Source organism: Oxyura jamaicensis, chromosome Z (genome assembly GCF_011077185.1).
Source record: "Oxyura jamaicensis isolate SHBP4307 breed ruddy duck chromosome Z, BPBGC_Ojam_1.0, whole genome shotgun sequence".
In the NCBI taxonomy this organism is placed as follows: domain Eukaryota; kingdom Metazoa; phylum Chordata; class Aves; order Anseriformes; family Anatidae; genus Oxyura; species Oxyura jamaicensis.
The window spans coordinates 10718652-10733538 of NC_048926.1; the positions used below are offsets into that span (position 1 = coordinate 10718652).

The 14887-nt window shown below is 46.9% G+C and overlaps 1 protein-coding gene across 4 annotated transcripts in view; it reads right to left on the reverse strand.

The window, feature by feature from the left end:
• Nucleotides 1-14887, reverse strand: part of LOC118156186 (myosin-IIIb-like) — a 25411-nt gene continuing 10524 nt past the window's right edge. For 2 of the 4 annotated variants that reach the window (XM_035310029.1, XM_035310028.1), the window contains exons 13-30: nt 14759-14824; nt 14342-14455; nt 13266-13377; nt 11477-11523; nt 11144-11209; nt 10740-10859; nt 9745-9830; nt 9454-9501; nt 8059-8106; nt 7781-7872; nt 6417-6548; nt 5755-5870; nt 5250-5449; nt 3105-3194; nt 2537-2702; nt 1899-2207; nt 1537-1618; nt 1-359 (exon numbers count right to left, since the gene is read on the reverse strand). In XM_035310029.1, the coding sequence (XP_035165920.1) occupies nt 1559-1618; nt 1899-2207; nt 2537-2702; nt 3105-3194; nt 5250-5449; nt 5755-5870; nt 6417-6548; nt 7781-7872; nt 8059-8106; nt 9454-9501; nt 9745-9830; nt 10740-10859; nt 11144-11209; nt 11477-11523; nt 13266-13377; nt 14342-14455; nt 14759-14824 (1872 nt within the window). In that variant the 3' untranslated portion in view covers nt 1-359; nt 1537-1558. Of the gene's footprint in view, nt 360-1536; nt 1619-1898; nt 2208-2536; nt 2703-3104; nt 3195-5249; nt 5450-5754; nt 5871-6416; nt 6549-7780; nt 7873-8058; nt 8107-9453; nt 9502-9744; nt 9831-10739; nt 10860-11143; nt 11210-11476; nt 11524-13265; nt 13378-14341; nt 14456-14758; nt 14825-14887 lie in introns of those variants that run through there. The other 2 variants (XM_035310030.1, XM_035310031.1) reach the window with 2 other exon arrangements.

Sequence of the window (14887 nt, forward strand, 5' to 3'; positions counted from 1 at the left end):
GCAGCTGTGAGCAAACACATTGTTGTGAAATATCCAGTTTGTGACTATTAACAGCGTGAGGTGAGGGGTCTCGGGGCACATTTAAGTATTGACACACACGCACTGAGGTTCTGTGCAGCGTGTGACTGTTCGCATGCTCTCCTCTTTGCCAGGATGATCCAGATGCCGAAGTCTCAGCCACTGAGACCATTTGAGTGCTGAAGAACATTCATTTCTGCAGGAGTCCAGTCCAAGGGCACAGGGCCAGCTCGGTGCAGCAAAAAATGGTAAAAAAGAAGACTACTGTATGTCTGGATATGTTCACCCAGTTATGCGAGGCCCAGCAGCACTGGAAGAGGATAGGGCTGAGACACTCTGACCTGCAAAAAGTCATGAAACACAGCTCAGTGGAGGACATGAGAGGAGGGCTCCATTCAGTAGTCCCAATACAACACTCTTACAATCACCTGCAGATCCCACAGGTTTCATCTGGCTTCTGCCTAACCTCAAGCACAAGAAGCATCCTCTAGGTACCTTGATACCCACATGCAGGAATGAAGCAAGTGAGTCAAGCCCTTCAGGGAGAGGCCTTTCTCAGCCATCAAGAGGGAGACAAAACAAGCCCCAGTTAAAAAGCTTTGCTCCAACACGAATTCATCGAGCTGAGCCACGCAGGAAACCCTGCTGTCCCTATGAGGGCATTGAGTCTGTAGCCAACAGCACACTTGTCTGATTCCTCTCACTCCCAGCATTACAAACCCTGATTTCTTCAGAGATGAACAACAGCCCCACAGCTGTTTCATCCTGGCTTTAGCAACTGAACGGGGCAGGGACTGAGCCCACTGGCTGCACAAGGGAGCTGTGCATCCACTAGATGCTCCAGACAACTAACACATTGAGCACAGCCAGCTGCATCAGAAGGCACTTCCTGGCCCCCTCCATATACTCCTATAACCCACCCAGTACACTACATCCTCGGCAACCAGCTGTGTCTCTAGCTGCTGAGACCTTGTTGAAAGCCCTTACTTAAAGTCCTCATAGATGCCCTCGTAGGCTGCTGCCTTTCCTTATGTTCTCAGCCTTGCCTTTGGCTCATTGCCTCTGCTACCCCCCAGGGCTCTCTGCCCAGCACCTGCTTCTGATGTGTGCCTCTCTCCACAACATTAAGCCATTGCAGCTGACTACTGTAGTGTGCAGATAGGCTTTCTGATAGCACTGCTTCCAGCCCCAGGCCCTTGAACTTCAGTCTCTAACAAACTGTGAGCTCCCTCCAGCAGCCTTGTTATTGTACTGCAAGCACACCATGTACCACAGGTGCTGGGAACCCAACCTGATGCTGGTTGTTCCCATTTTTCCCAGCCTCCCTCTGCCACTGGTCTCTTTGCAGCTCTGGAATGGAAGCTGGCAGCTGCCCTCCATTTTTCCTGGTCTATTTCTAAGCAGTTGATGGCCAAGATTTGCTCCGGGTGGAGCATGTAGGACAGGAAAGAGCCCCATTGCACCTCCATTTCCTGGGGAAGCTAACTCTAACCCCTCCTCTGTGTGTTCTCCTCTTACCATGTCACTTGGCTGTACATCCTCAACGCTGAGGGCCGGACTGGAGCTCTTTACAGGAGCCATTCAAGGAAACGGAAGAGAACTGCAGCGAGAAGCAGAGAGACAGCATTAGGGTAGCACCAAATGGGTTGCTGGACACTTCTCAGCCCCATGTGTTGTGGATTTCTCTTTAGGCATCTTAGTGAGACTCTCCCCAGGTTCTCCCCCAGCCCAGCACTTTCAGTGAACACAGTCTCAATCCCAAGACCACTGAACAAAACCTGTGACCCAGGAGTGCTACTTGTGGAAATAAGCTCCACATGCCCCACGATGACTGTGTGGCATGCCTGTGGCACTGGAAGACCGGAGCTGCCCCTGCTCACCTGCTGGATTTCCTTCATTGCCAGACGTATGGAAGAGTGAAGGCGAGGGAAGGCCCGCTGGCTGCCTCCCTCCTTGCCCAGGCTTTCCTTTGTCTTGCTCTTGTCCAGGCTCTGTCGCTCTTGGCTATTCTTGGTCCTCCTGAACCACATGGACCTGAGAACTGCGGCTGCTCCCGTCTTCAGGGTGGTTCTGCCAGCTGGAGACCCACTGGGACAGGGCTGATCCTCATGGGGGCTCTCCTCAGCCACCACGGTGGGGGTCAGTGTGAGGGACTCCAGGTTTTCGTAATCCAAACTCTCACTGCTATTCTGAGGGACAGGAGAGTGGATTCAGCAGTGGCTTGCAGATGCTCCACACACCCCAAAGAGTACAGCCCAGAAGAAAACCCAGCTGTGATCACTGCTGGCAAACATGGGGCAGGTGGGCAACACCAATCAGCCAGGGCCTCTCCCCAAACCAGGAACTCCCAGTGCACAGCTATTCACATTCCCTGGTGTATGCAGAAGAGGCCAAGCTGCCTGGCTAGAACAGGAAACCCCCAGCAGGAACCCAAAGAAGAGAGAGTGCCGCAGTGACTCAGCGCAGGGCACAGTCCTTGCCCTACCTCCTTTTCCTGCTGCAAATCCTCAGCACTCACCTGCCCACAGGGAACAGTCAGTATCTCCATGAAGGGCTGGATGCCCACAGTCTGGTGATACCGAACCAGTTCTGTGAGTGATGTGTGAGCCCGATCTTCCCCCAGGATCACATACCGTGCATTGGGCTGCATCTCGATCATGTAGTGTCTGCAGCGGCCTTCACCCCTGGGGAAATGGACAGACAGAAACAGCCATGGCATGGGGCCACAACGTCTCTCTAGGATCCAGCCATTGCTTTCTGCTCTTGTCTTAAGAGCCCAGGTGTGATCAGGAGCCAAAGTAGCAAATATTGCAAAGATGCAGGAGATCCTCCATGCTGGGGTGACACACTGTGCTAACAGTCACAGGAGGAACAGCAGTTTCCCTAGAGTCAGTGACAGGAGAACACAGGCAGCTGGATCCAAACCCCAGCAGACTACATTGCTTCCCACACCAGTTATCTACATCACAACTTTGCCCTGCCCCTTGAGGGATGCTGTAAAAGACCACGGCAAGAGACAGACTGCAAGGGTTCTGTCTGCCACTCAGTTTAGGACCTCAACTTTTCTTCTCTGTGAGGTTCATTACCTGTAGGTCAGGGTGTAGCCTGGTCGACTCTGGCTGATCCGAACAAGGAAGCAACCCAAAGGCTTGTCAATCAGCAAGTTTTCAGCTTCCCTGGAAGCAGGAAAGAATTTTTCAGCAGACAGTGAGCAGCTGCCTCTGTGCAGAGATTCCCAACCTATCTCATCTGCTCCCATGGCAGTGCTCCCAGTCCACTGGGAGGCCAACATCTGCCCCATGTGTTCCCAGCTAGAGGTTTCCAGTCTCAGGCTTGCTGCAGCAGGGATACATTAGCATACTCAGGAGGCACAATACGCTCAGACAAAGCCCTTCCAAGCAGCGCTGCTCCAAACGTGCTCCAGCAGTCTGCTGAGTGCAACAGCTGCCTTCCAGCACAGATCACATAACAAAGCATCACTGAGATTAGGAGGTTGGGCACATGCACATTTTCCAAGGCACCAGGGCTGACAGAAGTCAGTATGGTGTAGGTTAGTGCTGCTCAGCACAAGGTGGAAAAACACCAACTGTGCTTACCCCACTGGCTCTCTACTTGCTGCTGGAAGGAAGTCTTCCCCCTCTCTGCCCAAAGGACAAAGCATTGCTTTGTGCTTGCCATGTGCCTTGCTCTAGGCTAAAGGTGACTGTAAATCACCACTGCAATTTGGGATTGCTCTGACTGCTCCGTTACATGAGGTTGAGCTTATACTACTGCACAGAGACTTAAATTCAGTGCCAGAAAGCATCATTTAAAAAACATTTAAAACCTCAGTGTCTTTGGGAAGGATTTGCAGGCAGAGAACTTGCCTTGTCCTTCATTGTGAAGCACTCATAGCTAGCCTACATTTGAACTCCCAGGCAGTAGTTGTTTTGTCTCCCAGGCGCTAGCTGTTTTCACGCATTCTTGAATTTGTGGACAAAGCAGTAATGCAGGCGAGGGCCTTGTTAATTATCTTTTAAAAAAACGCAGCTACCAAAGAGCTGTCAGCTACTGTAGTGCTCTTTACTAAGCTAACATGCTGTGTAATGTCTCTGAATAATGTTTGTCCTGATAAACCAACAAAATCTAGCAATTTGTAATCTAGTAAAACCAAAGGAGACTTGCAGGTTTAACAGAATAAAAAAAGTTACAAATTGGAAAAAGATGTCAAGGGTGCTCAAATGACAGGCATATTTGGCACCAGAGCCCCCCCACAAGTCCCCCTAAGTAAGGGACACCAGCAGTTAGCAAGCTTGCAACGCTACAGATTAATTTGAACCCAGGGAAAACTGTAGTCAGGAACTCTGACATCTACCTGGCTAACCCCACTGCCTTGCTCCTACCTGATCACTGGTATAATCAGCATTTCCCTGATTGTCACACTGCCTGGAAAGAGGTAGTGTCTGGCTCAGCCAAGAGAGTAAAGTGTGAGGCCTACTCAGTAGCAGAATTTAAGACTTTTATTTAAAGTTTTTTTTTTTTTTTTTTTTTTTTTTTTTCCTCCAAAAAGGCATGAGAGTTCACAGTCATCTCTACAAGAAAGTAGGGCTTTGTGGATGTGCCTCCCAGCCTAAAGGGATGTAAATTCCACCTATACTGCACTTAGATGAAGAAAAGTATCAAAAAAATAGCCTTCTTCTATTTACACACCTGGGGACTTTGGTGAATCTTGTCATTGGGTACCCACTAAACCCTTTCTTAATACTTTCAAGAATAAATGAATACTGAATTCTTTTTTCTTCTTCTGTAATTCACCTAAACTGAGAATGTGAGAATACTCATGAGTCTGATCAAAAGTTCACCTTCATTCAATACCACATCTATGGAAATGGTCCAGAACATGGCAAGCGCATATATGTATTTCCTCATGTACGTTCCCAGCCTCCCTTTCCTGCACTGGAGCTGTATTTGGGAACACACAGGGAATTTATTTGCTCTGAAGTAGAAAAGTCCACAGTCTTTCCTTGGACCTATGTAAAGTTTCAGCAGTTGCATCCTATGACAGAGCTCCGAGCTTCCCCCTAATGGTTTGAAGCTTCCAGCCTAAGAGTGAAAGGTTATGCATGCCACTCCCATTCCTCAAGGAAGCAAATCCAAGGGAATCCAACTTACACATTCTTCCTAAGGGCACCGCAGCTCTTCTACCTGCCTGCCACAGCCCAAACTGTGGCCTGTGTGTCCAGCACACTCACCTCCGGCTGATCATTCCATGCAGCCAGCTCGGAAAGGCCCCATCATCCTGCATGACCTTCTGGGCTTGTGTCTCTCTGAACCAGCGGAGAGTTGCTCCTCTCTTGAGTTGCCTCATTTTTGCCTCTTCTCCAGTCTGTTCCTCTGTCCCCAGAGCAGGGCGAGGCTCAGTAGGATGCAGGAAGTTATCAAAAGGAGTGAACTGAAAATGGGGAGAGGAGGAAAGTGGGAATGAAAGCAAGGTCAGACAGGGGCCTTTTGAATCACTTTGGCAGATGCCATTCCTAAATGCTTCAAGATAACATCAGTCACAAACTATCATATGCTGCTTTCAGTTCCTCAAAGGTCCTGACCACACTTTTTAACTAATGACACTAGGAAAGGACTCTCTCTTCTGATTACTAGAAAGATGATACTCTGCTGGGACCATGTGCAGGAAAATATGTGTAAGGAGCAGGAAGCCAGCACACCTGGCTAAGTGACCCCAAACTAAGCCAAGGTTGCTACCTCTGTTAGTTTGCTGCGTGGCCGTGGCACTGGTGGCATATCATGGGCAGTCTCAGGACGGGGACCAGGCCTAGGGAGTCTCTTCCGTGGCACAGGGATTGGAAGGGAGATTCTTTCTGCAAGAAGAAAGAAGTAGATAAAATCTAAGATCCAAGATCCATGGGATCCATCCTCCCAGGCATGCTGTCACCCACGGAGGAGAGGAAAGATTTTGTCTTTCCAGCACACACAGTAACAACAGCGGGAAGAGGGATCATCAAGACCATGTTTGTGGAGCTTAGTCCTTTCCCATCTCTCCTCAGCCAGGCTTCTGAGACTGGGAAGAGGCAAAAGAGGCAAAAAGCACAGCCTCATAATCACTGTCAACTCCCACTCTGCATGCCACAAGGAAAGCTACATACAGGCGTAAAGCTACAATCAAAGTTCTCCTGCACAGAGCAGGTGGGAAGTCCACAGCTTGACATTCCTCCCAACACAGCCAGGCAAACAACCTTCACCACGCTGTTTCCACTCCCGACAGAGATATCCTCACTTTCAAAGGGTGGAAATGTCAGCACCTCTCTGCCCAGCCCATCAGCCCCATGAGAGCCTAAGGCAGGCCATCATCACCCGGAGCTTACAAAGTGGCCGTGCATGGGGCAGTGGGAGTGGGAGTGACTCACTCTGGGCCTCTGCTTCCATTGCCTGCTGTCGGCTTCTTTCTCTCTCTGCCTCTTCCCGTTGCCGCTGTGCCTGAGCTCTCAGCTCAGCCACCAGCTTCAGGTAACTCTTCCTGCATCGGAATCCCCTGAAAACTGTTCAGAGAAAAGCAGTGGTTAGGAAAGAAAAATGCTGATCATGCCTCTCTCACTCCCTTGGGGGGAGCACACTGGATGGTATTCCTTCACCCAGTGCAAAACCCTCAACACTTGAACCACATTAACAAAGAGCAATGCAGACACTGCTGTGAGCAGGTAGTCAAAACCATGTGAGAACTGTCTTCTATGCTCTAAGCTGTCAGATCACAGATTTAAAACATCAAATTACAGATCTCAGCCCTCATCTCTATTGCCAAGGCACAGGATGCATGAAAAACAGTCTCACAGAAGGGCCGCTGTTAGCCGTCTATCTACTCAGCACCCTTCAGACACTACTTTAATGAAGCAAAGCTCTTGTTTTTAGGAGACAGGAGTTCCTTGGTTTCAGTCCAGGAGATAACCTTTCCCTTAAGCTCTCATTACAGGGCTCACCAACAGGGTTAGAGACATCACATTATCGTGCCTCCTTTACCAGTACTGAAGCACATGAATTGAAAGCAGCACCCTCTCATTCCCCTCTGGACACTACCCACACATCTTCCCCACAGAAGACAAGAAGGTGACTGATGTCTGTCACTGAGCAGTGCATGGAAGCTGCTCAGATGCTTTGGTGCAGCAGTGCAGCAACCCACGTGGAAGAGAAGCACAACAGGGAGGGACCAGGCAGGGTGACAGCTCCTCCTCACCGCACAGTCCTCCTGGAGCCTGTGCAGGGGGGAGCACCGAACTGCCCACTGTGCTCTGCTCTGAAGAAACAAGAGCAGACACTACTTGGAAGGGAAAGGGAAAGGAAAACCAAATCAAATCATCCAACCAACCAAACAAACCCCACACCCTTCTGCCTGTCTCTGAAAGCAGGAATGAGATCTGCTTCAGGCTCATCTGCTTTTGCCTCCTCAGTTCACACAACTCACAAACAAGCCCTCACTCCAGAGGGCAGTTAGCCGGTCCTCGGGACACAGCCAAATCATATGCTTGCCCTGCTCAGCTCAGTTCCCCTGCACACAGACTTTCCCTTTCCAAGGCTCAGACTGCTTGATGGCTCTTCCCTATTGAGGGTAATCACTGAGGACACAGGCAGTAAACACTCTGACTCCACAAGGCCTTGATTTGGAGACAGCCTTCCTGTCACCTGAGAAGGTGCAATAGCGAAGCAGGGACTGGAGAAAAGTTCCTCCTTGATCTGGTATGAGACCATAACTGAGGGATCCTCCTGCCCCAGTGCTCACCTTTCTGTATGACAACTGCTGCTCTCGCCAGTCGCTCCACATACTTTGCCAGCTGTTCCTGGTGCCAATATTTAAAGAAAAGCCGCGACTTTCTGTGAGGTTGGGGAGAGAAGGAAGCATTGAGAAATACTGTTTGTCTAAATGTGTATCCAATCACCCTTTGGACAGGCACTTCCTACAGCCATAAAGTTCTTCTGAAGGGAACCAGGTAACAGTTCACATGCATAAAGTCTCTGCAGTTCAGGACCTCACTCCCAGCAAGAGTTACCCACACCTACCCACATATCCAGCCAGTCAGGTCTGTACTTTGTAGTATCTCCAAGCAGCTGAAAGACAGGAAGAAAAGTGAAATAATTAATTTTCCACTCAAACTGACCACTCTGTGGTCAGTGCTTTTAGGTGCCAAAAGAGGGAGAAACTGCTTCAATATTTTTGCACTGCATTCTCTGTCCTGTCACCTGATGACACTCAACACGTAGCTGTCGATCTATTGCACTCCTTGAGGTACAGCTAGGAGAGGACTGCATTTATGAACATCATCAAAGGGGCTCCCAGATACAGACTTCCTTCTGCTTTCTGGGAAGCAATTCCACAGAGCCTTTGTCCTCATTTCATTTCTGTTCAGTTTAGAAGTACAGAAGTTACAGGCTCACCAAGGCAAGATTTCCTGGAGAAAGTCTATTTTCCAATTCCAGTTTCATTTTGCAAGCTTTGGTGATAAAACTTGGTTTGCTTAGAAAGTTTCTGCAATGCTTGGAATGAAAGCAGTACTCCAGCTGCTCACACAGCTTCCTCTCTCTGCTTGCAAATCCGGGCTGTGAAACTATATGCCACTTTTTGCAAGTATATTGCATAGCAAAACAGAAATGATTTTCCTTCTATCTCAGCCAACTTATGCTGTGCCAGGAACTATATCCAAGGTATCTTTTTTTTCCCAAACATATCCTATGATTTTTGTGTGATAACACACTGTGCTGCCTGTCTACCATCATCTCTCATCCACGTGGCTCTCTCTGAACGTCACTTATGTTTGCAGTTCTTATTAATTCAGTATCATCAATAACTTCAAGGAGGTGGGGAGTTGATGCCCTACACATAGGAAGGAAACAGCTAACAGGGTAAGACTACAGAGCTGGAGGGACATTTACGGCTGGAAGGAACAATCAGGTTCTGGAAGTGCTATGGGTATGTTGTGCTTGTACACATAAAAAATTCTTGGACCAGAAACATTGTTTCTAGCCTGGAAGACATTCAGTGCTGGCTGCTTAGTCAGCATTGCCTTTATCTTCTTCACCTCATGAGACCATCAGGAAAAATCCTGGGGAGGCAGCTGGCAGCTGTGCTGAGTCTTGTCATACTGAGTTCTGTGGGCACCCTTAACCATTACCATGACTCCCCAAATTGAGTCCATTAGCAAGTCCTCATTCCAGAGGGTAGTAAAGTTTTAAAATTGAATTGAATTGCTTACACAGTAATTCAAGAAAGATTTCATTCATCATTGCACCAAATGCTTTCTGAACACTAGCTGTCTTTGTCTAGGAATTTCTGTACTCCCCATCACCACAAAAACGCATCCACACTTTGTTCTTTCTACTCAGTTTGCTATTCTAGCCTGACAACAAAAGTCTCTGATGAACAAACTGGATTACACACAACAAAGGAAATGTTCCTACCTTTCTTTGGTGAGGGAAACATCTGGTTTAACTAGAAGAATTCCATATCTGTGAAAAGTAAACCAATTCAGCAAGATAAAAGCCACATCCTTGACGTATTGCGCTGATCCATGTCACCCTCACAGCAAACAACGATAAATCAGTCTTTCCCACTAGGTCTCCCACAGCAAACAGCACCATGGTCTCAGGCGCATGAACTTTAAAGTAGATTCACTCCCTGCCCGTATCTGGTTACTGGTGTCACTTCTCTAACAATATCTAACAAGGAACAATTAAAAGGTTTTAACATACCTTTCAGCAAATTCCTCAAATGAAGGTCTCCAGGAGAAACCGTCTCTTCGGATCCGGATAGTCTCCAGCAGTCCATTGTACCGGAGCTGAAGCAGCACCACAAAGACAGGATCAGAGAAACAAACAGACACAGGCCTGAACAGGTCAGTAGGGCATCAGTATGTCCCTCTGCAGCCCAAACCTCTCTAGTTCAAAAAATAAGAAGGTTTCTTTCTGATAATGTTTCCTCAGCTAAAGACTGAGTTTACCACATCCTGCAACTCTGGTCATTAACCACTCTCAGAAACCATAAAAACTAACAACTGAAATAACTTCAACTTCCAGCCATGGACACTACTTTGCCTCTGTCCTTCAGAGGATAGTATTCTGCTTCCAAATCTGTACAAAGAAGTACCCTGAGGCACAGATCAACTTCCCTCTTAATCCCACCCTTTCCTATACATCATATACATACACATACACATACATAAACACACACCAAAGAGGCCACAGAGCTTTCTGAACTCTTCTAATCATTTTCAATATTCTTTAAAGTGGCTGGATCTCAGACCTGACACAACATCCCAAGAAAGTTATGTCAGCACACATCAGCTCCTATGAGAGCAATCCCATCTTGGCTCCTGTTCAGAGCTGTCCTGGAGAGGTACTGTCTGTACCAGTCCCCATCCAGAAGATACTAAGATAAACCCTAGTCCTTGACAAGCAGATCTCATTCATTGCAATCATGAAAATGAAATGGGAGAGAAGACTGTCAAACCTGAACTTAGCAATGTGTCACAAGAACTACCAAATGCCCAGAACATTTTCACGCATAAAAAACATGCCCATTCTTTCTCCTGCAAGGGGAGAGTCAGACCAGTGAGCTTCTAGCTACCTCTCTTGCTTTTCAGTAGTGTCTGACCTTCCCTTCCTTAAATCTATTCCTTCCTTGCCTTAGATCCACTTCCCATTGAGACTTGGCAGAAGTAAGTGCAAAGGAAACTGCTTTTCCTTACCTGCTGCAGCAACATCTGGTTGTCCACAACACCTGGCTCCTTCTGGCTATTGGGCTTTATACAGCGCACAAAGTGTGGGTTTGCAGAATACATCCTCTCCATGAGAACCATCAGGGAATGCTGGTGAGGGCAGAGAAAGATCAACAGCTTGGCAAGCCAGAGCACTGCCAACGCTATACCCTGCAGCTGAGAACTGCCTTCCCATGCCACTAATTCAGGCTCTTGTAACAGAAACAGCCCAGGCTCTGACAACAGCCAAGTTACTGCTAACAGCTGTGCCTGGCACCCAGAAAAAAACTCTGTCTACAAGCTGGATGCTTTAAATATGCTTAGCAGCCTGGAAGCTCTCAAGAAAACATTACAGCACACATCTCAAGGGGCACTGCAGGCCATCAATACTTTACCCGGAACTGAGCTCCAGCAGACTGCTTTCGTGTACTGTTGAACTTGTTTTCTGCTTCTGGTATGATCTGAAATCAGACACAAACAAAAGAGTCACCACTGGAAGGAGTGCTTGATTGCTATCCAAAGATTTCTGCCAGAAAGCAGATGACTAAAAGAAGAGAGAATGGATTTCAGGGGCAGGAAGGTAAATGAAACATAGCAACAGAGGCAACCAAAAAATCCTGTACAAAACAAAGAAGAAATAGTTGCCATCAGAGTTTTTGCTCCTATTTTCAGCCAATAATAAACGTAAGTTATCTACATAATTTCCATATGGACCTCAAATGTGATACCTTGGCCTTCACATGTGGCATCAGTGTCCCTGTCCTGGAGACAGTGGCTGGAAGAACAGAGACAATAGTTAATTTTGTACCTTTGCTCACAATCAACCATTCCTAAACATTCAAACCTTACTTCATACACAATTTTCCCACACATGCTAAATCACAGACAGTACTTTAGATTTCACTATCTGGAAATATAAGGGAAGAGCTAAAGAAGGTGAGAAGAAAATGCAAGTATACTAAGCACACCATCCAGGCAATATTATTTTCTGTCACTGAGAAGACGAGGCAATGGGGTAATTGAGCAACCATAAATGACCTTCAAAAGAAAGATCATCAATAGTAGGCATCTAGCAGTGCAGAAAAATGTACAGAGAGCAAATGGAAAGCTCACCCAGTCATGGTCAACGTGGGAGAGGGGAGATCATATATAGTCAGATAACATAAAATTAATTCAGTGACAAGATGAAAAATTCAGGGAAGTTGAATTTACTGGAGGATCTAATGACACTCTTGCACACCCTTGATGCAATACTGTCATGTGAGCCACACAATCATGGAATGACTGAAGCTGGAAGGGACTGCTGGAGGTCATCTGGTCCAACCCCACTGCTCTGCATTGCCACCTAGAGCCGGTTGCCCAGGACCGGACAAGCAATCTGCACTGAAAACAGGTTTTCTCTGGTGCTTATGAACTTTCAAAGAGCTGGGACTCTGCATCAGAGGAGGTTCAGGCTGGACAGAAAAGATTCTTCACTGGAACTTGGTCGGGCACTGGGACAGGCTCCCCAGGGCAGTGGTCACAGCACTGAGCCTGCCGGAGTTCAAGAAGCACTTGGACAATGCTCTCAGACATACGGTCTGAATTTTTGGTGGTCCTGTGTGGACCCAGGAAATGGACTCAGTAATGCTTATGGGTCCCTTCCAACTTGGGATATTCCATGATTCTATGAACAGGATCCAAAGGAAAAAAAAATGTTGAAAAGCTGCAGCAGAAGCACTGCATTCAGCCAAATTACAAGGAAGCATCTACCTGACTTTTCTTTAAACCTGTACTTTCTCAGAAGTTTTGGAGACTCTGAGGACTTACTAGTAACTGGAAATGTGGGAGTATAGTGGTAGGAGAGAAATAATGCACACAACCTCATTTTTTTAACAAGTTGTACCTTATTTTTTTTTAAAGGATCTTCTTTACTCCCATTGTTTTCACTGTCTCAACACCACTTTATTTACCATATGAATAGTTAGGAGCTATGGCTTTCTCCAGCTTAATTTCTAGACAAGAACAGAGTATCTAAGCAGTGGCTATATCTCTGGGAGAGGATTCAACCTTCCTTGCTTTCCAGCCACTGTCAAAACAAATGGTGCAGGCTAGAAAATCTACCAGGGAGATCTCAGGAGGTATTGCTGACAGGAAGACTAACATCCTGCTTCAGCAAAAACAGCAATCAACCGAAACCTGGATGCCTGGAAAGAGCAGGCTCTGCTGTAACTACTGTCTGTAAAGATGGTCAGCCCTGTGGTCAGAACTATGCATATGCAATGTTCCTTCAGTTCCACAGGAGGAACACCTCTTGATATTCCTGCTGTCATGCACATGTACCAAGGAGAACAGAACAGCTCAGACAGCTCAGTATATGCTAGCAGCCCTACTCCAGGCTGCAGCCTTCCCAGAATCTCACTGAGGCTGTCAGCTCTGAAAAACATTTTTAGCACACAAGCATCATCGCCACACTCAGCTCTTGTCAAGGAGGACCACAATTCATGTGGGACACCCTATAATAACAGAGGGACTTGCCTGTGAATAGCACACTGAGCAAGGGGGTGACGCTGTTGATGAAGAGCCCACGGACATTAGCTGGCAAGGTGTCTCTGTTCTTCTCTAGAAAGCCACCAGCAGTGTATTGTACCTAGGGAAAACAGCAGCGGTGCTCACACGCTTGCTGTGAAAGCCACCTCCACAGCTTGCCAGGAGCAACTGTTAATCTGAATGTACAGTGGCTCAAAGGTGAATTCTTTAAACACACTTACATCCCCTTCAGATGCATTAGAAGGGCATTAGAACCACAGGACACAACAACACTGAGACATTTACCTTTTCTTGTTCATTTTTCCTTGATTTTGAAGTTTTGTTTGCTTTTGGTTAATGCTTCATTTGTTTCCTTGCTTACCCCCTCTTCTTTTTGAGTAGGCTCTCATCCTGTCTGTAATGTTTCTCTTGCTCCCTTCCTTTCTCATCTCCAGTTTGCCACTCCCCTTTCTATGCTAGTGTTAATGTTTATAATAATGAATGTCACAAGTAATAACATAGTCAACAGCTTAGATTACTAAATTACATATTAGAATGACCTGATTTTCATCTCTGACCCTGCTCCAAAAATTAGGTCAAATCAATTTGATGTATTTGCGCCAATGCTTTCAAAGCTGTGGCAGTAAGGCTACATGTAACAGTCCTAAAAACCTAGCTGCTTAATTACCAACTACGTATATTAATAAGTGCCTCCATCAAAATATTGATTACCTGGCTGCTCTCATTGTGCTCCTCAGCATTTGCAGTAGTGACTGCTGTAGTCTGGACCCCAATAGGTAAAGGCAAAGCCATCAGACTCTCCTCTGGGGCTGTGGATGCAGGGCTTTTACTTTATACAGGACTATTTTAAGATCACAGCTCCAATAGACTCATGATGTGACAGATTCTTCTAATGCCCTATGCTTCCCAGAGGAAGTCCCACTTTCTTCCTATACTTTCTAAAGAGCTTCCAGGGAATCCTAGGAGGCAGCGCCCAGGGAATTCAAAGCCTTATTTGTCAAGCATCTAATTTCCCCCCTTCCTACATACGTTACAACCGCATTCTTCCCACAAACCGTACCTACCTTCCCAGCATAGTGAATGATGCTGAAAGCCAAAACACGTCCTCGGGCCGGCTGGAAGTGTGAATTCCCTTTAAAACTGCTGTTTAGCTTATCCACAAATGTCTTATCAGTTGCCTGCAAGAAAGCAGATTTCATAATCAAATTATACGGCTGCAACAGAGACATGATCAGGGGACGTGGAAACAAAACAAAGTATTGGAAGTGGCTTTGCAGCAGTTTTGTGCTCTCTCTGACTCTCCGTGGGGATGCCAATATTATTGGACTGTCCCTGATATGACTGTCCTGTTCCATCAGACCCACACACTGACCCCTCTACTCATCTTGCTATTTCACACACCTACACAGTTTTCTCTGCAACCTAGAGACTTATTGTTACATTCCCCACATCATTTTTTCTGTCCCATATCCCATGCACACCTGAGGGAATGCACTCTGCTCATCCAGAAGAGACAGCAGCCCAAGTGGCTTGGCCAGGAGCAGATTCTGTAAGGAAAAGAGACATATTATATTTATCTAAAGCAGTACAGGGTATCCACTGTCACCTAC